Here is a 23,443-nt window from a genome sequence, read left to right as displayed (position 1 = left end):
TGTCTGGGGCGTGGGAGAAGTCCTCGAGCAGCAGGGCGCCACGGCCAGGACGCTGAAGCACTTGTGGAAGGCCAGCTCTGCCTTAGGAAGGAGTTAGGACTTGAGCCGCCATGCAAACCCGACATCTTTCAGGAGTCAAGGCACATGATCAGATCGGGCTGCGTGGGGAATGGACTGGAGTAGGGCAGAAAGGTCAGGAAGTCGCCCGGTGGTCCTGCTGGAAGGCTGGGAGGAGGCAGTGGGGACAGGGAGCGGAAATGAGGTCTTGGAGACGCTGAATCGGCAGGACTCAAGCTTGGATGGCATGGGCAGGACAAAAGAAACGCACTGAGAACAGCTTTGAGGCTTCTGCCCCCGGCCCGTGTCCCGTTTCCTGGTCATCACCTTGTAGCATCCTTCAGATGTCAGAGGACAAGTCCCTGCCCCAGAGTCTGGCTGTCCTGTATCCTAGGTCTCTGAAGAAATTAAAGGTGGATTTGAAACAGAACAAAAACACACATGGTGCTCACCTTAAACTCTCCTACGACAGAAGGATCTTCATTTTCATCTGATTTGCCTCGATACAGCTTGAAAGTATCCGAAAAGTCTGTCAGGCCCCCAAATTCTGTTACATTCTCCAGTTCACAATCATATACCTGAAAACCACCAACAGATTCTTCATTTCTCAATAAAATACAGGTGGGGTCTAAAATCAGGAAGACTGGCACTACCAAGCAGGCGTGAGGATGTGGACGGAGCAACTGGAACCCTCACAGCGCCAGCAGGAGTGCAGAATGGTACAACCCCTTGGGGAAAACATCTGGCAGTTTCTCCTCGAGTTAAATATCCAGTGACTCTATGATGCAGAGAGTGCATTCCTAAGTGTTCATTAAGAAAAATGAAAACATGTCCCCATGATACGAGAAGGTCTGAAGCAGCTTCATCCTCAGGAGAACGGATACACAAATTGCAGTATATCTGTTCAATGACCTACCACTCAGCACTAAGAAGGCACAGCGTGCTGATACACAGGATAGCGTGATGGACCTCACAACTGTGTTGGGCTAAAAACGCACAACATACATACGGTATGAGCCCATTTATATGGAGTGTAAAAACAGGCACAAGCAATCTACGGTGATAAACCAGATCGGCTGTCGCCAGGAGAAATGGGACATGGTGGATAATTGACTGGAAGGGGCGACGGGAGTTCTCTGTGGTGATGGAAATGTTCTCTGCCTTGTTGGGCGGGGTGGTTTACACAGATGTACAAATATCACAACCCACTGAATGGATTCCTTTATTGTATGTAAATTATACCTCCATAACAAAAACAGGAGAAAAGGAGGAACAAGAATGAGAGGAGGGAAGGAAGGAGGGACGGAGGAAGGGAGGGAGGTTTTGGGACTGATCTACTGGACCAGTTTGATCATTTTTCTAAATTAGTGGTTCTTTACATGCTGGTGTTTCTTGAGCTGCACGGAGATGTTGTGATAATAAGGTGAAAATACATGGAGTTTTTCTACTTCGATGGGTAAAATCATTTTAATAGCTAGATAGTTCTCATTTTAACGTTTTTCCCCCCTCCTACCTATGCAGTGTTCTGAAAACTTTACCATTAGCTTCTACTTAAGCACATTAGTTATAGCCTGAAACTCAGAATGAAGAATTGGAAACTCAAAACATTAAACCAAGAGATCACAGATAGCCAGATCTGCCTAGCTCAACAGTTCACCTTCCTCCTGGACACATGTCCATAGTTGTGATGGTATGTTACACCCATGTAACAGAATCAACTTTTCAGCTAGTGAAATGAATGCCAGTTTGGAGAACAGGCATGTTGACATTTCATGCTGTTCTCTAAGTGCATGACTTTTAGGGTTCCTCAGGTTGAACTGGGTAATTGTTGGCATAACTAGTGTGGTGCCAACCCATTCTCAACCCTCTATCAGATGCCCCCAAGCCCCAAGGTGGCAGTGACATAACCATAAATCAACAGCTGTCCTTAAGCTCCTGGAATCTTGGCAAAGCCAAAGCCCATTGCAAGAGGACTCTCTAGGAAGCCTGACGTGCCTCTGGCCCCTCCCCATCACCCCTTTGGGTCTTCTACCTAGCTCTGCCCATGGTCAGTTGCAATGGATGCCAGTCCCTCACTCACAGCAGCACAGGCCCAGGTACCTTGAGTTTGGAATAGCCTTTCTGAACATATTGTCCACATTTTTCATGTTCCCCCGTGGAAGCATAAAATTTGCTCCACCAGTCAACGATTTCTTCCTCCTAATGAAAGACATCAAAATGGAAAAATCCTTAGTATTGACATGGGTTTCCAATCAGTGCAAGAAAACCCATATGTAACAGGTAAGAGAAAAAGGTACTTCTGAACCTGAAACAGGGGAGATTACAGGATTTTTGTTTACATGTACAATGGATTCAGCATTCCCGATTCTTCTCCCCAGAAGCTACAGGTAAAATGACCATCCTTGGTTTGGCTCTAATGACCAGAGCTATAATAGATTCTTTCTTTTTAAAAAAATATTTTATTTTATTTTATTTTATTTTATTTTATTTTATTTTATTTTAAGAGAGTGAGGGAGCATGTGCATGAGTGGGGGACAGGGGCAGAGGGAGAGAGAGAATCTCAAGCAGGCTTCATGCTCAGCACGGAGCCCAACACTGGGCTGGATCCCACAACCTTGGGATTATGAATGACTGAATGACCCAGCCAAAATCAGGAGTCGGATGCTCAACCAACTGAGCCACCCAGGAGCTCCAGATGATTTCTTACGGCCTATAGACACTGTGTGTGTTTTGTGTGTGTGTGTGTGTGTGTGTGTGTGTGTGTACACATAAAAATTAGATAAAACTTCCCTTATGTGTTTTCTACTATTCATTTCTTTAGTCCTTAAAGCCAGCAATGCATTATAAAACAAAGCTAAGCTGAGAGGTGGAAAAACTGGTTTTAATTCAAGTCCCACCCTTTACATTATAAGCCATACTCTCATGTTACAAGCCACATCGGCTTGGGCAAGTTGTCTAACATCTCTGAGGATCAATTTCTTCATCCACTGAGTGGGATAAGAACATTACCTGTTTCCATCTACTTCAGAGAGTTGTTTTGAAAATCAAATAGGATCATTAGGAGAAAGAGCTTTAAAAATGACAAAATGTGAAACACAGTAAGGAGGCATTATGGGTCATTTAGACTAGTGGCTCCCAACCTATCCTTGTGGTTTCTAATTCAACCAGCCTGGGGGAGTCCTGGGCCTTCAGGAATGCTTTGTTAAATTCCACAGATGATCCCATTGTGTGGTCAGTGTTCAGAACTTCTGGTTTAGACAGGTGGCTCTTGGTTGGACAGAGTAGACAGCGTATCAGAGTCACTTATAAAACACTTTAAAACTGCAGAAGCCTATAGTTTATAAAAGACTGCTATAAGTTCCACTCAAAGTTTTAATAAGAATAGAGCCTCATCAGACCCACTCATTGCCTATTTCAATATACCTGGGAAAGAATGATCTTGCTCTGGGAGGAAAAAAACCAGTGTCACCTGTAACATAGACTCTTCGTCAGTCTGGGGAGAGGGCAGGGAAGGAACGCTCAAGAAAAGCTGTTTCCTTTCTGTGTGTGATATTAATGCAAACACACACACACACACACACACACACACTCACACAATACAGAATTATTTCCCCTTTATAGTCAGTAAACTAAGCCTGGATTTTTAAAAAAAGTTTCCTTACATATCAGGTCTAGGCAGAAAATCTAAAATGAATCTTAAATCTGGCAAAGCATGTGTAATAGTTACCTTTTCTGTCAGCTGTTTATCACATATATGCACAGGAAGCGGGCAAACCATGTCAGGTCACGCAGATATGGAGACCCAGTGAGCATCAGGTTTAAAGAGAAAGAGAGAAGGAGAAATTAATTTTTATGCATCCTTTAGATGATCAACATTTTGATGGATCATTTAAAGTATTCACGATGATCTCATAATTAAACAAACCTTACTGGTCTCCTCTCTGAAAACGTGCACATGAGTTACAAACAGTATTAAAATGGAAGGGTTGGAGGTAGCCACTCACCCCATGTTCTCCAGAGTTAGATAATCTCATTGTCCGCCAGCACAGTGGTCACATGATGGGAGGGATGGGGGTGCATGGTACTGCGGCCATTTATCTGTCTGCCCCAAACTTTCCATTTCATTTATCTCCTACAGTATCCCCCAACTTGGCCTAACTCCTATCCCTTCAAAAACTCCAGTCATTGGAAAATCATGTCTAGCAGAGACATACTGCAACATCATCATGTAGCTGCCTTTCCTTGCTTTTCCCCCGATGTCTCTATTACAGCACCAATACAGATCCATCAACACTGTTCTAGGATGTCAAGTTTCTCATGGTCAAATGCGTTCATCTGAGCTTCTGCATGGAGAATCCACCCCTGATCTCAGGGTGCATCCAAGAGATGAGAGAATGGTGAGCTAGGATGCTGGGCTTGAGTTTGCTCTCAGTGCCAGCTGGTCGTCACCCAAGTTCACCTTCAGGGGCAGTCTGAGGAACTGCTATCTGGAGCCCTTTTCTGAAATCCTGTCTTCAAGTTCATTTCTCCTGTGAGAAGACAGCACCTCCTCATTACAGGCCCTCCCTGCAGCTGTTGCCTGAGGCGGCCACAAGGCTTCCTCTGTTAACTGCCCCTTGGTGTTTTCTGATGGGCATTCATTCAGTACACAGCATTGCCAAGAGAGGCGGAGAGACAGACAGATGTAACAGTTCCTTATATTAGTTTCATACCAAAGCAGGATTAAAGGTTAAATCGCAGCCAGATTGAGATTTTGGAGAGAGGATCTTTATGCCAAAAGTATGTTCACATTCTGAATGGTTCCTGAATTTTTTTAAAAGATTTTTAAAGTCTGTTTATTCACATCTATTTTTAGCTATGTGAAATCATTTCCAAGAAGAGAATAGTTCATGGTTTAAAGAGCGTGACTCAAAACAAATTTCTGATTTTAAAAGGATAAACATGGGAGAATTTATTCACGCCTGTCTGCTCAGGAGTTCAGGTGGAAAAGGAACGGGAGCATCTCAAGGAGCTTGCTGTATGGTACCCGCATGCGAAGAGTCTCCCCTGGCTGACAATATCACATTTGTTTAAAGATCACCTTTCACTCCAAAATCTAGTATTAGAAGGAATCTGAAAGGAGAATTCAAGTTTTTAGACCGAGGTCCCCATGGTCCCAAGCAGCTTCATGCATTTTTTTATCATACATACATGCACTGTCGTTGGAGAAGCCATTTTGCTGAGTGCTGCTGACATACTGCTTAAGCACTGGAATTGGAAGGTAATTGTTGAAATGGCCATGTAGGAATGCCCATGTTTTCTGGCTAGCACTTACCAATATGCCCCAGGTACCACCTTTCTTGTGGAACTGCCTTTCTTGTGGTAATGCTGAGCCCATTTAAGAACTCCCAGAGATGTGGGGCACCTGGATGGCTCAGTCGGGTAAGCATCTCGGCTCAGGTCATGATCTCGTGGTCCATGAGTTCAAGCCCCATGTTGGGCTCTGTGCTGACAGCTCAGAGCATGGCGCCTGCTTCAGATTCTGTGTCTCCCTCTTTCTCTGTGCCCCGCCCCCATCTCTCTCTCAAAACTAAACAAACATTAAAATAAAATTTTAAAAAAAGGAACTCCCAGAGATCTCACAGGGTAACAGTGTGAGTTTCTGTGAGCACAGAATGGTCACCCAAAGCCCTGGCCTCCAGCTCGCATCAACAGCAGTTACTTCTAACTCTCAATTTACCCAGATTAGTGGTAACAGACGTATATTACACACATATCTCATGTACATGGAATGCACGCACATCATGTACATGTAATACAGGACATCAGCAAGCAAGTTAATATTTGCTCTTCCAAAGCTCAACTTCATTCATTTGACTTTGCATAGATGTGTACTGTCTTCCCTGATGAATGGGTGGAATCCATTTTTTTAGGGGTGATTCCAACCAGCCTTTCTTATCAACACAGTGTGCTTCGGCTAAGTGTTAGCAGAGCAAGCTGATTAAAGTCATGTACAGTATAGTTGGGGCGCCTGGGTGGCTCAGTTGGTTAAGCGTCCAACTTCGGCTCAGGTCATGATCTTACAGTTCGTAGGTTTGAGCCCTACGTCGGGCTCTGTGCTGACAGCTCAGAGCCTGGAGCCTGCTTCAGGTTCTGTGTCTCCCCCTCTCTCTGACCCTCCCCTGCTCACACAGTCTCTCCCCCTCCCCTCAGAAATAAATTTTAAAAACATTAAAAAAAAATAAAGTCATGTACAGTATAGTAGTCCCCACTTATCCGCGGCCATACATCCCAAGACCTTTAGTGGATGCCTGAAAGTGCACGTACTGTTGAACCTTATACATACTGTGCTTTTTCCTATACACACATACCTATGATAAAGTTTAATGTATAAATCAGGCACAGTAAGAGATGAACAATAACTAATAATAAAATAGAACTATAACAATATACTGTAATAAGTTATGCAGCTGTGGTCTTTCAAAATATCTTATTGTACTGAACTCACCCTTCTTCTGATGATGTGAGATGATAAAATGCCTAAGTGATGAGATGAGTGAGGTGAATGACGTAGGCGCCGTGACACAGGGTCAGGCTACTATTGCCCTTCTGACGATTTGTCAGGAGGATCGTGTATTTCAGGGCTGCAGTTGACTGCAGGGAAAGCGAAATCACAGATCAAGGGGGACTACTGAACAATGGCAGTTCCGAGTACTACCGCCTCAATTCTTTTCGGCTGCAACTCAGATTCTATGATGTAAACTAACCTTCCACTATGTGCTGCACCAGTAGCCCAGTCATCTGTCAACTACTGTTATGAAATGAGTGACAAAGCAGCATAGATTGGCCTTATTCTTCTTGATCCCCCATATGTAGGGCTACTGAGGCCACAGCAGGCCCGAATAAGAACTGTTTGGCGATGAGAAGTAAGAAAACAGGTTACAGAACAGGATCTGAAACTGCCTTTTTCCAAGGCAGTTGTGAAAACGTTTATCAAGGTTCTTAAGTATACAATACTTCATTTCTCCCTAGGCCACCACTGTTTGGTTGGGAATATGTGAGGTCGTTTGCAAAGTGAATGTGGTAGTTTCCCTGATTTGATATTGTCACTTGTGGCTGTGGAGGATTCCCAGGGAACAGAATCAAATGCACTGCTACGCAGAACTGACTGTGGAGACCACATTTCATATGGTCCAATTGTTAGTGAGCTTAATGAAGTGGGAAGGAAGTGAATTTTTTAAAAGGCACTGTTTATGGACATAACATATTAAAGTGCAATCATGTGCATTTTTTGGCCAGTTTGCACATTAAAACATGCTGTGAAAGTCCATCCTAAATGCCAACACAAACAGGGAGATATTTGATGTTTTCTTTTTTCTGGACTGAGGCCTTTCTCCCCCAACCCAACCCTCTTTCCTTCTTGTAGAATTGGCTGGAATGGTTCTAAAATAGGGTCCTGAGTGAGCATTTCCACCAATTTCTTCACCTCAAAACCTCAGTGAATATAAAAACCGAAGCTACCCCACACACGGGCAAATAGGGTCATTAAAAATCCATGACACTTCTGCTTCATGTGGGGGGAACAGCTTCTGTGCTACATGCACCCCTTCTTCTGAATGTTCAGGGCCACAAACCGTTTCCTGAAATTTCTCTTTCTAGCAAATGGTATCTATCACTCAGACTGTTCACACCAATGGTTCTCAGACCTGCCTGCATGTCAGAATCACTTGGAGAGATTTTTTAATATACTGATGTTTACTAGGTCCCTCTTCCTCTTGGAGGGTGGGGCCTAGTCCTGGGTATTATTTTAAGTATCCTGGGTGACCCAGGATAAAGGACACTAATCTACAAAACACCATTTAGCAACTGATGAGTGTGAGACACAGATTCTTTGTTCTACCTCCATAAATTGGTTTGGTTATTATTATTTTAATTGCATTGAATAGTTGTTTGACTGAATTCACCCAATGCCTAGGTTCCTGGAAAATAAAACTGACATTATCCAATGATCAGTTCCGAAACCTACCTTTGAAGCCAGTAATGGTTTGGTGTCTTCTATTTCGATAACGACGTCCCGGCAGGGTGGGGTAGACAGAAGGGAGGCTGCAAGACAAACAACTTCACACCTAAGATACTTAGACTTAACAGTACTGAACATTCTAGTTCAAGTTCAAGTTCAGCATCCACACTGGAAAGTAGATTTTACTCATGGGTAGGGACTCACTGAGTAGAGAGGACCATCCCCGAATGGAGAAGGAGACCCAGTAACTCATCACATTTCCCAAAACGTGATGTAGGTTTAGACATTTTCTCGTCTTGGACAGTTAGCCCGGTGCCTGTACACAGGAAGTGCTCAAAAAAGAATGGCTCAATTGTGTCGATACCTGTCTTTAGAGGATGTGAGCGGAAAAGGAAACCTATATCTAAAAGAGTTCGAGTTTCTTGGAATCTGTTCCAAGACACAGCAAAGCAAAGCAGGGCAAACAGTTGCACATTTCAGGCCTGAAGCTGCAGCTGGCTCATTCAGCTCCAGTTCCTATAGTGTGAGCACAGGGAAGAGGCATCACCCTGGCTTTATGCAGTCCCCAGAATACGGCTGACCCTGAACAACACAGGTTTGAACTGTGTAGGTCCACGTATATGTGGATTTTTTTCAATACAGTATGGTACTGTAAATATATTTTTTTCCTTATGGTTTTCCTAGTGTCTTCTTTTCTCTAGCTTTCTTTATTGTAAGAGTCCAGTATATAAAATATACAACATACAAAAAACGTGTTAATGAACTGTTTATGTTATTGGCATTGAAGGCTTCTGGTTAATAGGAGACTATTAGTAGTTAAGCTTTAGGAGAGTCAAAGTTGTACACGGCTCTCTGACTGCATGAAGGTCAGTGCCCCTGACCCCTGCGTTGTTCAAGGATCAACTGTATTTGTGGCTCCAAATTTTGGGATTAGTGCAGAGCTCAGGGGTTCGGGGGTTGGAACCAGGTTTGGTTCCACTGAGGCCTCAGCCTGGGGCATGGGTGTGGGTGAGGAGTGTGTCTACCCTTTATGGAAGGGTAGTCAGACATTCAGTGGGAGACCAGCACCCAGACAGGACGAGCTACCAAGCCAAAAGAACTTTCTGCTTAACCCACCTGTGTAGGACCAAAAGCAAGGGAGGGAAGACATATTTAGGTATTACGTGCCTGGGAGTGGGCTAAGCCTTTTATGTACTTTATCTCACTTAATCCCTCAATAATCCTGTAGAATGCACCATTATCCCCATTTTAATATTAAAAAACAAATTGATGCTAAGAGAATGCAAGTTACTCACTTCCGGTTAAACAGATAGTAGGAAGTGGAAGTAGATGACCTATGGCAGTCTGACCCCAGAGCTTGTGTTTAAACATGCCAGAGCCCAGGGCAGAATAAATGCTGAATGAAGTGGGAAAGGAGGAAGGGGGACACCAGGGAGACAGGGAGAGGGACATTTACTGAACATTTGAGATACTCCACTTGCTATGCTAGCTCATTCTATATCCCTGTAGCACGCTCACCCCCACCAGCAGTCTCTGCGTTTCCAAGAGAGGCTCCCCCCACAACTCCTGCCTACAACACAGCACGTGACAGCCAGGGGGGTAGGTGTGTGGGAACACAGCTGTATGCCAGCTCCGTCACCCCAGTTCTCTGCTTTACCAGCCTCATGTAAACGAAGCGTCAAGGACAGGAGGAAAAGCTAATCTGTATGCTTCCAACACTAGGCCAGCCAATTACATTCCTCAACTCTTACTCTATTATTGGTTTTAAGAAACTACCAGATTGATACAAAATAATAGATTCTGGTCTTGGGAACACTATGCTCTGCCCACCCTATCCTCCTTTTGNNNNCCTACAAGTCCACACTCAGAAGCCAGCGAAAAGTTGCAGATTTTGTGATTTCCTGTATTAGGATCAAAGAACTTTGTCTCATGGAAGCAGCAAGGAAAATGCCAGGACAATGGTTTCTTTCCACTGAGTGACCCCAAATTAAACAATGCTGCAGTTACAACAATCTTTGTTGCTATAAAAAAGTGTTGCTATTTTAGGTACTATCGGTTCAACACAAAATGCTTTGCATGGAAAATTTCTAGATAAACCCATGTTAAGTTTGTTTTTTTGCCCACGTGTGATTGTGGATTTTATTTTTTCCTCTCCTCTGAATCAGGGCTATAGGATGCTCAGACCCATAGAACAGATGAGTTTCAGATGCTCTGTCAAATCAGTACCAAACCTTCTGGAAGATTAAATAGAACTGGTTAGCAGGACAGCTGCTTAAACAGAAGACATCTGTTACAGTCTTGAGGCACCGGCGATCAGCTGAATCAATGTGTGCCAGCTCCCATGGCATCTAATCTCATGAAGCCAGCAGCCCCGGGACTTTGTTCACTATGGTGACCCGCTCTCCAGCCCTCAACATAGACCCTGGCACATGGCAAGCTAAAAACAAGTCATTACTGAATGGTCAACAGCAAAATGCTATTCACTAGTTATTATTTATTTGGAGCCCTAAGGTAAGCATTATGCCCCTCTGTCATTTACCTACGAATCATGTGACCTACGGCAGGCAAGTCACCAGTTTCTCCTCCATTAATAACAATGAAATGATACCTTTCAAATTACATCACAGTTAGGGGATGTGTTCATGAGCACAACAGATGGAAGGCAACTGGAAATAAAAATCCTCCCCCTGCTTCACTGCTCAGGAGGGGACAGCTGTGTTCCTTATTCAAAGCACTGATCACACTGGACTGCAACCACTCGTTTCCTGGTTTGTCTTCTCTGCTGGACTACATGAAAACTCTACGAAGCACTTAACATTTCCTGAAGGGACAGCTTATGTTCAGCCAGGGACAGGTTATTCAGAAGGTAACAGTTTGGGCGCTGGATGCCCTCCCCCCGCCCCAACACAAAGTGGGAATTCAAATCTAGCTTTACCACCTACTGACTATATACCACTTACAAAGTTACATGGCCCACTGTAAATCAAACGAGTTCCTCATCTGCTTGAATATTTTTTTTTATCTTNGACAGCTTATGTTCAGCCAGGGACAGGTTATTCAGAAGGTAACAGTTTGGGCGCTGGATGCCCTCCCCCCGCCCCAACACAAAGTGGGAATTCAAATCTAGCTTTACCACCTACTGACTATACCACTTACAAAGTTACATGGCCCACTGTAAATCAAACGAGTTCCTCATCTGCTTGAATATTTTTTTTATCTTGAGGAGGTTTGTAAGTCTGATTAAATCAGATCTCACGTGAAAAACCCATAATGATATTTAAAGACGTGCATTTTACCTTTTAGCTGTGGCACAAGATCTTCCTTTCCTGCATAAGGGTCGCAGCGAAAACGGTCCAGGCGGTCGATGGTGCACTGCCCAACAACAGGCTTCCGCCCGAACTGCCTGTGGTCGATGACCTTGATCACCAGCGGAGGCATGTACAATTCCTCCTTGGGCAAGAACTGGGGATCACAGAGGCGGACATCACTTTTCTGTGCGTGACAGTAAACTCCCGCAAAGGGACCAACACAGACTCTTTTGACCCATTTGGTGTAGCCCCAAGGACTCACAGTATGTAGTTCAGGAATTTGGGTGCTAGGCAAGCAGCACAGTGCTTCAGGGCAGGAGCTTTGAGAGCCAGATTGCCCGGGGTCAAATCCTGGCTACCAGGAGCCGCTTGGCCTCAGGCAACTTTCCAAAGCCCTAGTCTCCTCAGTTATAGGAGAGTTGGTAACTGATTGGAGGTGAACTGCTTAGAACAGGGTCTTAGTGCCCTATAACAGGATGCAGACTCAGCATCTAGTTAGCATTTAGAAGTCACTGAGATAAAACTGAATCTTCAAGAGAAATTACTGTGGCTTGGGAATCTTTTACTCTTGGAAGTTCAGTGTCCAAATGGAATGCTCATTTTTCCTCGATTCCTCCTGTTCTTCCATGTGGAATTTGGTGGCGTTGGTGACACTGCCTGATTAGGGAATCATGGGCTGGTCTGGGGGTCTGCTTGGTACATGGTGCAGATACATTTCCATCTCTGGCCTTGCAAAGGAATCAAAGTTGGGGTTGAGGAGTGGCTATTCTTACTCCTGCTGACTGAGATTCAGACTAGAGCTTGGGGGGTGGGGGAGGGGCTGGGGAGTGGGCAAGGGTGGGCAGGGATTCTGGCTTGGAGCATCCAGGTGGCACTCCCTCAGCACACTGCAGGGGGAGGAGCACGGGCTTTGGAGCTGGAGGAACCTAAGTCCAAACACTGGCTGCCTACTTGCCAGCTGGGTCCCTGGTGTCAATTACTTACCTTCTGGGTTTCTGCTACGGTGGGTGTTTAATGAGTGCAAAATGCCTGCCCTGCAGGATGTAGGACCAGCTCTAGCACCCAGCTCTGGGGCTGTCCCCTCTCGACATAACCACTGCAGCACAGGTGTGGCCTGACACTTGCAGGTCCTGGATAAGGTGTCCCCCTCTCTAGGCCTCAGTTTCTTCATCTGTAAAAGCCTAAGTTAAATCACAGGACCCTAGAGTTTGAGAATGGTGTGTTAGCGACACCAAATGAGTAGGGAGAGAGAAGGAATGCGAAGGTCCTGGGCTTTCTACTCCATAAAAGCTAAGGAAATGAACTGATTTTATCTCTTTGATACAGTACAGTAAGAGAGAGACTTTTCTTCTTAAAAAACTAAGGATTTAACTGCTTTAAAAGTGGGAGGACTGGGTTTCCTCTTCTTGCTCCGAAGTCCTACGGGGTCTACAATGGAGGACGGTGAACCGGATCTGACACTGTCCCATTCCTAACAACCAGTGGAGCAAGGTGGGTCCCCTCCAGAGGCACCCGGAGGAGGGGCGCAGTCAAGGGCTGTTGGGCACAGCCCCACCCCCCCAAATGGGCTCCGCACCTGCCCTTCCTCAGCCAGCCAGTCCCTAACTGCAGGCTTCTGGTCCATGCACACCTGCAAGGGCAGGACTGAGGGTTAGTATTCTGCACTCAGGGGACTGACCAAAAGCCTGAACCTGGCAGCTGAAGAGATGAAAAGTTTATTCGAGAAATATGCAAGTATTTCTCATAAATATTTCTGTATCACGGGGGATGCCTAAAGCTTCAAGAAACCATCACTACAGTATGAGAGTCGAAGGGACAAAAGTCACTGGCAAGCTGAATCCAAGGTGAGGTTTTTCTATTTGCTGTCAGGATCTGGAAATATATAAACTGTGTGGGGTGGTGGGGTGTGTGATTACATACATATCCATATTTCACATAAAACTCAGGTACTCCGCACACATGGACTATAACAGTCTTGATACTGTACCACTTTCATGAAGAGAATAGAACTTGGGAAGTTGGGTGTCTTCTTAAGGTTTTTGATCACCACTGACTCTACCCTTTCCCCTCCACACTCCACAATGAGGCTGGGGGATGTGATAGAAGCCATCTGGTAGTTCTTCATATTTCTTAAGCCCCAAGCTAGAATCTAAGAAAACAATAAAAAAGAGAGAGAAAGAGAGGGAAACCCCTGTATATTAAAAATAATACTCAAAGGAAAAATTCTTCCTTAATAACTGATAAAATCCTTAAGATTGACTTGTATAGATTTGCCTAAAACCTTTGAGATTTTTATTCTGAAAACCTGTAGCTCATGCAGAGAAAACGGGTTTGCCCCTTTTCTTCTTCCTGAGCTGCTAACGAGCAAAGCAATGAGGAGTGCATGAATCAAATCCTGGCTGTGAACCCAGGCAGGTTAGTAACCTCTCCATGTCTCATGTGCAAATGGGACTGACAGCATTATCTATCACAGGGTCATTCTGAGGATCAAGTGTAAACTTCTTAACACAGTGTCTGACATGTAAGCATTCAAAAATGATAGCTGTTGTTTAAAGCCATCTGTTTGGTCTCTGGGAACTCTTACCAAGATAGCTTGAGAATGGAAATCTCAAGGTAACAGCAAGGAAGAGACCTTGAGAGTAGACCAGACACTGTCCATCAAGCTACCAGTTAGCTCCATCAGCCTGTATCTGCCCTGATTATCTGGCATGTCAGCATTTCTTGTTACTCCCATGCCTCTCTCCACCTCAGGTCCCTTCTTGGGTTTCCTGCTCTCTCTCTGCGCACATGCACAATGCTCTTTGCCTTCCCTCTCCCAGCTCTCCAGTTGAGATGGGAAAGCCAGTAATCTCCTGGATCTTAGTAAATGAGAACCTTAGATTCCCTCAAATGCTGGAATTGACCTGTTCTTATTTCAACAAGTCTTTTATGTCCGTGAGTATTTTAGATTTTTAGACAAATGCCTTAGGAAGTTGAACACGGCAAGAGAATAGGTAACAAGATTTCATTTCCCGGGTGAAAGATGCCAGTTCTGTCGCTATGTCATTTGGCTTGATTGATAAAACTTAGGGAGCTGCATACCTCAATAGCAGTGAGCTGGACCACAGGTCTGATCCCCTGGGGGACCATGTATAGATTTGGAGCCCTTTGTGAGGGAAGGATGGGAAGGTTGGAGCCATCCTGCAAAAAAACATGGAAAGGTCAATGCCTCTCTTTAGTTCAAGTAAAGGGTGTCTCGGGTTATTAACAAGTGTTTTAAGCAGCTGCTATGAAAGAATATGTCAGTGAGAACCCAGTAAGTACCTTGTGCCTCAGAATCAGCTCAGCAGTTACAAGGACATCCCCACAGGCTTTGTCTCCATTCATCACAGGGTGCCAGAGAAGTTTGGGCGTGATATCTGTTTCTGAGTTTAGTTTTACCAGAGGAGAGCAAAAGCTTCGTCCCAAAAATTCATCTTTGCCCTAGAGAAACAAACAATCCTTAAATTCCCCAACAAGTATCCCGGTAAACCTCCAGTATTCCTCAAGCCATCTTGGAAATTCTAAACTACCTACCACTTGGTCATTGTCAAAAAGTTCGATGACAACTTTGGGTGGGTTCTGTAGAAGTGTCTGGGGTTCTCCATAGATTTCAATTTCATCAAATATAATCGTTTGGTCCCATGTGGGATTCAGAGTTGAGTGGATAATCTCAGTGGTTTTGCTTCGATGGAGGAAGGAGACATGAGCATATGGATCTAAAACAGAAGAAGAGAGGGGCACCTGGTGGCTCAGTTGGCTAAGCGTTGACTCTTGATTGCGGCTCAGGTCATGATCTCATGGTTCATGAGACGGAGCCTTGTGTTGGGCTCTGTGCTAGGTGTGGAGCCTGTGTAAGAGTCTCTCTCTCCCTCTCCATTGGCCCCTCTCCCACTCACATTCTCTCTCAAGAAATGAAATAATAAAATAAAATAAAATAAAATAAAAATAAGAAATAAAACAGAAGAAGAGAGTAACAGTGAGGCCATAGCTAAGGTCCAGTTTCCCAGGAACACTCATTTCAGTTGCACACTCTTCCTCCAGGTGCACTGATCCCAGGCCCTCACCACCACTTGGGAGACAGACTGCCAAAGTAATCTTGAAAAAGAACAAAGTTGGATGCATCACAGTTGCTGGTTTTAAATTATAGTACAGAATTACAGACATCAAAACGGTATGGGAGTAGAACAGAAATAGACACAGGAATAAATAGAACAGAATAGAGAACTCAGAAATAAATGCATGCATGTGATCAATTAATTTTCAATATAGGTGCCAAGAATACACAGTGGAGAAAGGATAGAATTTTTGATTAAGGCACCAAGAATGCACAATGAAGAAAAGATAGTCTCTTTGACAAATGACGCTGGGAAAACTGGACAGCCACATGCAGAAGGAGAAAACAGGAGCCTGTTTTACACCATATGCAGAAATCAACTCAAAAGAGACTAAATACTTGAACAGAGGACCTGAAATCATAAAACTCCTTAAAGAATGTATAAGGGGTAAGCTCCTTGACACTTGGCAGTGATCTTTTTGGGGGTCTCTGACACCAAACACAAAGGCAGCAGAAGCAAAAATAAATAGTAGAACTACATCAAACTAAAAACCTTCTGTGCAGCAAAGGAAACAATCAACAAAATGAAAACCCATGGAATGGGAAAAAACCATATGTGAACCACATATCTGATAAGGCGTTAATATCCAACATTTGCAAGGAACTCATACAAAATAGCAGAAAGTCCAAATGACCCAATTAAAAAATGGGCAAAGGACATGAATAGACATTTCTCTGAAGAAGACATACAAACGGCCAACAGACACATGAAAAGGTGTTCAACATGATTCATCATCAGGGAAATACAAATCAAAACCATAATGAGATATTAAGTAACCTCTCTATCCTGTTAGGATGTCTTATTATCAAAAAGATGGAGATAACAAGTGTTGGCGAGGATGTGGAGAAAAGGGAGCCTTGGGCACTGCTGGTGAAAATGCAGACTGGTAGAGCCACTGTGGGAAGCAGTATGGAAGTTCCCCAAGAAATGTAAATGGAGTTATCACATGATCCAGCAATCCCGCTTCTGGGCATATATTCAAAGCAAATGAAATAATTACCTCCAAGAGATCTCTGCACTCTCATGTTCACTGCCGTGTTACTCATAATAGCCATGGTATGGAAACAACCTATGTGTCCACTGATGGAAGAACGAATAAAGCAAATGTGGGGTGTGTGTATCTACCTACCTACCTACCTACCTACCTACCAGTTACCTACAATTCAGCCTTTAAAAAGAAGGAAATCCCATCATTTGTGACAATAGGGGTGAACCTGGAGGGCATTATGCTAAGTGAAATAAGCCAGACACAGAGTGACAAACATACATGGTATCATTTATATGTGGAAGTCCCCCTACAACCCTTCAAAAAACAAATTAACAGAAACTGTGAGTGGAATGGTGCTTGCCAGGGGCTGGGGATGTGTGTGTGGGTGGGTGAAATGGGGAGAGGCTAGAGGAAGGGTACACATTTCAGTTATAAGGTGAATAAGTCCTGAGGACCTAATGTGTAACATGAGGACTAGTTGACAACAGTGTATTGTACAATTGAAACATACTAAGAGAAGCGAACTTAAGTGTTCTGTCACAACACAAGTGTAACCATGTGAGGTGACAGATGTGGTAATTAACCCAGTTGTGGGAACACTTCCATCACATACTTGCATATCAAATCATCATGTGTACTTTAAATATGCAACTTTGTCAGTTATACCTCAACAAAGCTGGAAAAAGATAAGGAAAAAAAGAAGCAATCTGTTTCTCCTCCATCCTAATTAACTTCACCAAAACTTCTGCAATTGCCTGGGAGCTGATCTATTTGAGCAATAGCATAGTATCTAACCTGAAAGTCTTGCGTCATTGAAAATGCTGCTTCATTTTTAGCACTGTGGTATCACATCAATGGGGCTCTTTGTTTCTGCTCTGATCATCTATCTTACATCTCAGACTGCAAAGAATGTGCTTGAGTTTTAGAAAACTTTAGTCAAGAATTTGGAGAAGATTCTAACTTCGGCTTTCAGGGACTGAGTGCCCTCTGGTGGTGAATATTCAAAAATGTCTTCAGACCCCATTTGGAGATGCATATTATAGGGATAGCTTTGAATCTGCTCTAATTTGTCAGAAAAGGAAACCACTCACAAATGTTGGTTCTATTAGTGCTTGGAACACACCTCACAACTGATGTGAGCATGCTGGCGTGTCAGGCAACTGCTTTAAGACTTGTTTCCATAGAAGCTCTGCTCCCTTTAAGTCCTGAAGGAGAAATCTTCCCCAAGTAGTCCAGATGGCCCCTGAACTATTCACGATCCCACCAGCAACAGCAAAAATTCCCAGCAACCTTTTCCTCGGCACTGCCCACAGCCTTCCCCTTAAATCCAGTCCAAAGGCCACAAAACCAGTGAGTCTCATGGCTTTATGGTGCTGCTGGGAACTGGGGAAACAGGCCGCAGAGAGGTCCAAATGGATTCCAAACGACCTCAAGCCTGGTGTTGTAGGTAAATGGGTGAACTTGTGATCTGTCAACTTGAGAGAACTACAGAAATAAATATATATACAGGATCTTAACTTACCACTCAGCCCAAGAACCCAGGGTATATGTATATATAGCTGTGTCTGTAAGCAGAGAGCAGAAGCTGCTTTTCTTCTTGGGGCTTTTTATGACCTCATCAATTAATGATTATTAGTACTAAAAGACCACGTATCTTCTGTGTATCTCCAGCACCTAGCAGTAGTGCTTGACATATTCTGATTATTTATTTAATGACTGAGCTATTTACTTCACACATATCGAACTAATCTCTAAAGTCCTTTAGCTGTTCTCTGAGAAATTACTAAAGGCATCCACTTGATGAAAAGGAGAATGAAGCTAGCCTGCTTTGTAACAAAATGTGTGATGGAGATTTTTGTGTCTTTACCTGAAAAACTATCCTTGTCTAGAGCCATGAGGTTTCTTGCTTGATAGATATAGCAGCGCAGATGGTAAATGTAGACTCCTGAAAAGAACAGGATGGAGGTTACTTTAAAGAAACATAACGATGTACACCATTTTTTTCTGGAATATTTCAAAATAATACATATTTCAGATCTACTTCTCCAGAGTAAAGAACACATATACTGGTGATGACATGTGCTCCCAAAGTAGTTCTGTTTCCTATAAAATAAAACCAACTTTAAAAATACTATAGTAAGCCTGGGGTGCCTGGGTGGCTCAGTCGGTTAAGCATCTGACTTTGGCTTAGGTCATGATCTTGAGGTTTGTGAGTTCAAGCCTCCCAAGCCTGCAGCCTTCTTCAGAGATAGAGAGAGAGAGAGAGAGAGTCTGCCTCTCCCCTGCTTGCACTCTGTTTCTCTCTCTCAAAAATAAATAAACATTAAAAAAAGACTATAGTAAGCTCAATGCAAGTGTAGCACTCAGGAGAACATCACTCCTGCTGTAAAATACCTGGATTTATGCTACTGCTTATCATTACAGACCTTTAAAATGAAACTTGGTTTCCAGAAGATATAGAAATAGGGCTTTCTATACTATTTCAGCCCCAGATCTAGGAGACAGTTATCTGCTAAAAGTTGCTTTGATAGTTCAAAATCATTATACTTCTTATCCTTTTATGTTAATGTGTATATGCTCCCCCCCCCACCATGATCCAAGATAGAGTAGGGCGCTGTGACTTGGTGCACAGATCTGGGAGTCAGACTATCTTGTCTATAGTGCTTCCAAGCTGTAAGGCCTGGGGCAAGTTATTTAATCCTTCTATACCTCTACAATGAGGACAAGAATAACACTTACCTCCTCAGAATGTTACAAGGATTAAACAAGTTAATATATGCACAGTGCCTGGCACATGCTAAGCCCCAGATAAGCATCTGCTATTATTATCATCATCACACAGTAGGTCTGCCTCATTCCAGGATGCCTAAAGATTATCATTGGAACCAACCTCTTTTTCTAATTAAAATAATCTGTTGGGGGAGCTTAACAGATTGAATGAGTATAAGCTATGTTAAAGTCAATGATGTGATGACCCTCCACCCCAAATATGATTTTTAAAACTGTATTTTAAAAAATCCTCTCATCAGGTGATGACAATGGAAGTTACATTTGCATAAAGACATTTTAATCATGTTTGGTGATTCAAAGAGTTTTCTAGAGGTAAATTGTAGCAGTGGAAGGCACAAATTCATGTTTAAAATTTACTGTCAAATATCATACAACTTCACTCATATGAGGAATTTAAGATACAATACAGATGAACGTTAAGGGAAGGGAAGCAAAAATAATATAGAAACAGGGAGGAGGACAAAACAGATTCTTAAATATGGAGAACAAACAGAGGATTGCTGGAGGGGTTGTGTGTGTGTGTGGGGGTTCTAAATGGGTAAGAGGCATTAAGGAATCTACTTCTGAAATCATTGTTGCACCATATGCTAACTAACTTGGATATAAATTACACAAATAAAACAAACAAAAAAACTTACTGTCAAAGTTACAGGAAACAATGGGAGTGTTTGCCCCAAACACGGTGGTGGCAGTGTACTTCTGCTTTTCTGCGCTCTTTTCATCTCCTTCCTCTGTAGTGTCTGCACCCTAAAGAGGCAGAAAAGTCCATGAATGGGGCCTCAAGACAGACAAGGAGACAAGAATTACAAAGATCTGGAATGGTGGCATTTAAAATAGACTCTTTTCATCCAATCCCTCCATTTTTAAAGACGAATGAAGCCCAGCACAGCGAGTGACTTGCCCAAGGTCACTTAGCTGGAAAGCAACAGAGCATGAAGGTGCAGCCAGTCTTTTCTGCCTCAAGTTCAGGCTTCTTAAACCCTGATGCTGAAAATGTTAAAAAGGAAAGGCATAAAGTATAAATAAAGGGATTTAAAGGGTGGGAGGAGGATGAGACTAAGCAATGGAAGCACAGAGCAAGGTCAGTGTGCAGAAATACAGTAACAGGCTGTGTTTGGCAATGGTTCCCAACCACCATGTTGTTTTAGATGGACTGCTGCCATTTTCTTATTCACTCCTTCTACTGTTCTGCTTTTTCCCTTCGTTATTGTGATTCCATATAAATTATTCTCTAATTCTGGGAGCCATCCTTCTGTTTTCCTCCCCTCACATCTGTATATATAACACTTTTGGTTGATTGAACATTTGTAGTTTCCAAGGTATGATCCAAGGAACCTGTGCCTGGGATATTAACAGATGTCACCTGCAACAAGGGTTTTGGAACAGATATATTTGGAAAATGTTCAATTAAACAACATTAAACAGGTGTATCTGCAGTATAACTTCTTAGAAACTTTCCTATATTAATGATCTATTCATTTAACAAGAGTTTCTGAGCATCCAGGATGTGTAGCTTTCTCTCAAATTATCTGCAGCCCTGCAGTACTGGAGAGATCTCCATAGAGTCAGTGGTGTATCCAACACTCATCTATTTTCCCTATGCTTATAGTATTTGAGCTTTGAGTATTTAGTACTTACAAGGGCACCTTCAAGTTTAAAGATGGCAGCTGCACCATGTGTTTCTGAAGGAGCCATTTTTCTTCTCCAGCGTCTACGGCGGAAGGTATCTGAACTACGCTGTTTCCAGTGAAATTTCCAGCCAATTAAAGAAGCATATTCCCAGCCCTCCCGGTCTTCATATTCTTCCATGGCCTAGAACAGAAGTAAAACCTTTAATGCTAATGCCAATCATAATGATAACAATAATAATATCCCTTAATTAATAAAGCAGATTATTTGGTCAATCAACAAATATGCATTTGAAAATCTACTCTGTTGTAAGCACCATGCTATGAGCCAGTGATACAACAAAGAACAAAGTAGATAGGCTCTCTGTCCTTGCAGAGCTGATGAACTATGGGGACACAGAGAGATAACCAAACAGTTGACATGGACTGAGACATTGCCAAGGTGGTGCCTATCCCAGCAGGAGACGCACCTTATTCAGACTTGGAGAGGGTTAAGGAAAATGGATTCTTTCTTAACTTGCTTTCTATTTTTTCACTTTCATTAGCCCATAAGACACTGCAATTGTGATATGGTTTAGAAAACATTATTAACTCTACTTTATGTAGGAAAAAATGACACCACCATCCCTAGGATTTAAATGTCTCATCTAAGCTAATAGCTGGCATAACGAGGTGATAGATCAGATATGTTACTTCTGCAATAACTTAGGAGTATAGTACTTTTTATCCTAAAAACTTTATATATAAATGGCCTCAGTTTTCAATGTTGTATGTATGCAATTCAAATATGTCTACTGTGTGACAGCGATCATGTGAAGAGCCAAGGAGGCAGTGAAGAATAAGACAAGACAGGGTCCTTGCCTTCATGTAGCTGACATTTACAGGTGGACATTTTCTGTAAATATCTTAAAAGTGTGACTAGATTTAATAAATGCAAAATAATACTGAATGATATTTATGATCTCAGAAATAAGAGCACCACGGAGGCTATTACTGTTGTAGGGATTAACAATCTTGTAATCGATAAACATAATTGCAGGTCAAGCACAATCTTGTAATCGACCCTCCAATAGTGTTAACAGTGGCATTGAAGTATTGCAGGCAGCCAAGAGTAAGGAAGTTAGGGAACAGGATCAAAGTCTCAACAATACTTTTTGGTAGGAGTGGGCCACCTTTCTAGTCTTCTTCTTCCCACCCCCTCTTGGTGCTCTCATGTGGCAGGAGAGAGCCAAGTGCCTCTAGGAACTTCTCGCCCCATCACAATAGGGGTAGCTGAGTAAGAGATATTCACTTATCAGTTCATTCATTCCCCTCCATTATTTATTAGGAACTAGTTTCTGAGCAGCAAGAAGGAAACAAAGTAGACAGCTTCCAACTTTGTGCCCAAGGAGCTCGCTGACTAATATAAAGTAACTTCACTGCACTTTCTATGAGTCAGGAACTTTGTGGAATAGCTTTGCCTGGGTTCAAACACTGGCTCGATCATTTTCTAGACATGTGGCCTAGGGTCCATTTAACCTTTGTGAGCATTATGTAAAAAATGAGGATAAGTGCACATCTTGTGGATTACAGATAATGTGTATTCAGTACCTACCATTAGAGAAGACAAACAACATATTCTGCTTAATATTATGAGCATTATTATTCTATTTCACTTACTATTATTCCATGTAAGTCTTATAATACCCAAATTAAAAGCATGGCTTTATACCCATTTTGCAGATGAAAAAGGAAATAAAGCCAAGATTTGAGGCCTTGTGTATCTTATTCCAAGTACTGAACTATTGCCACTACTTCCTATGCTACCAAAATAATTTCTATTGTTACCTCTGGAGTGGTTCTCATTATTCAGCCTACTTCAGGGTCACCTGAAAGACATGTTGAAGCACAGACTGCTGGGCTGCACCTGGGCAATTCTTAAATCAGTAGGTTTAGAGTGAGGCATTTCTAACAAGCTTCCAGGTAATGTGTTGTTGCTGGTTGAGGTGTGGGGCACATTCTGCGAACTCTTGAGCAGGCATTAGGCCCTTGATTGGCAAATGGTTCTGTAGATAAAGCCGAGTCACTGGAATTCTGTGTGGCCCCTCGGGCCTAGCTTCCTCCACAGTAACTCTTACCCTCGCAGTACTTGAAGTGCTTTGTGTTAAATCTTTCTTGCGTTTTCGCACCAGCCTTCGCCGTCTATGAGTATGGTACATTTTCTCTGCAGCAACCCAGGATTTGGGCTTATTATCGGGAGGAATGGTAATTCCATACTCCCAGCCTGGAATAGAGTTTGCAAACAGTTATCCCAAAGAGATGCACTTGCCAGATTGCCAGATAAACTTCCAGAAAACATCCACTCTTCCCACTCCCACAATGTCATTCTCTGTGGTGACAATGAATGCCACTGTCCCTTTCACTTTGCTGCAATTCAGCCAAACTGAATACAGCTGTCTCCCCTCTTCAAACTGCTTGCTTTGCACCCGCAGGGTTCTCCTTTCCTTTTCTCCTTCCAGCCACTCATGGTAATTCAGTGCATCTAAGAATAAAGCACA

At 43.0% G+C, this 23,443-nt stretch overlaps 1 protein-coding gene across 2 annotated transcripts in view; it reads right to left on the bottom strand.

Moving 5' to 3' along the window:
- The window catches only part of MYOF (myoferlin), a 160,390-nt gene that overhangs the window by 23,089 nt on the left and 113,858 nt on the right, over positions 1 to 23,443 (bottom strand). The window contains exons 29-42 of one of the 2 annotated variants that reach the window (XM_077779775.1): positions 23,024 to 23,169; positions 20,917 to 21,090; positions 19,917 to 20,025; positions 18,356 to 18,433; positions 14,920 to 15,101; positions 14,668 to 14,826; positions 14,446 to 14,544; positions 13,352 to 13,513; positions 11,353 to 11,518; positions 8,063 to 8,139; positions 5,248 to 5,304; positions 3,785 to 3,796; positions 2,158 to 2,256; positions 510 to 635 (exon numbers count right to left, since the gene is read on the bottom strand). In XM_077779775.1, coding sequence (XP_077635901.1) covers positions 510 to 635; positions 2,158 to 2,256; positions 3,785 to 3,796; positions 5,248 to 5,304; positions 8,063 to 8,139; positions 11,353 to 11,518; positions 13,352 to 13,513; positions 14,446 to 14,544; positions 14,668 to 14,826; positions 14,920 to 15,101; positions 18,356 to 18,433; positions 19,917 to 20,025; positions 20,917 to 21,090; positions 23,024 to 23,169 — 1,646 coding nt within the window. The remainder of the gene's footprint in view (positions 1 to 509; positions 636 to 2,157; positions 2,257 to 3,784; positions 3,797 to 5,247; positions 5,305 to 8,062; positions 8,140 to 11,352; positions 11,519 to 13,351; positions 13,514 to 14,445; positions 14,545 to 14,667; positions 14,827 to 14,919; positions 15,102 to 18,355; positions 18,434 to 19,916; positions 20,026 to 20,916; positions 21,091 to 23,023; positions 23,170 to 23,443) is intronic. The other variant, XM_077779782.1, reaches the window with a different exon arrangement.

The sequence above is a fragment of the Crocuta crocuta genome, unplaced genomic scaffold (assembly GCF_008692635.1).
Source record: "Crocuta crocuta isolate KB4526 unplaced genomic scaffold, BGI_CrCroc_1.0 scaffold170, whole genome shotgun sequence".
Lineage (NCBI taxonomy): Eukaryota > Metazoa > Chordata > Mammalia > Carnivora > Hyaenidae > Crocuta > Crocuta crocuta.
The sequence above is the reverse complement of the archived record's forward strand: the minus strand, read 5'-3'. Positions and strand labels throughout refer to the sequence as shown.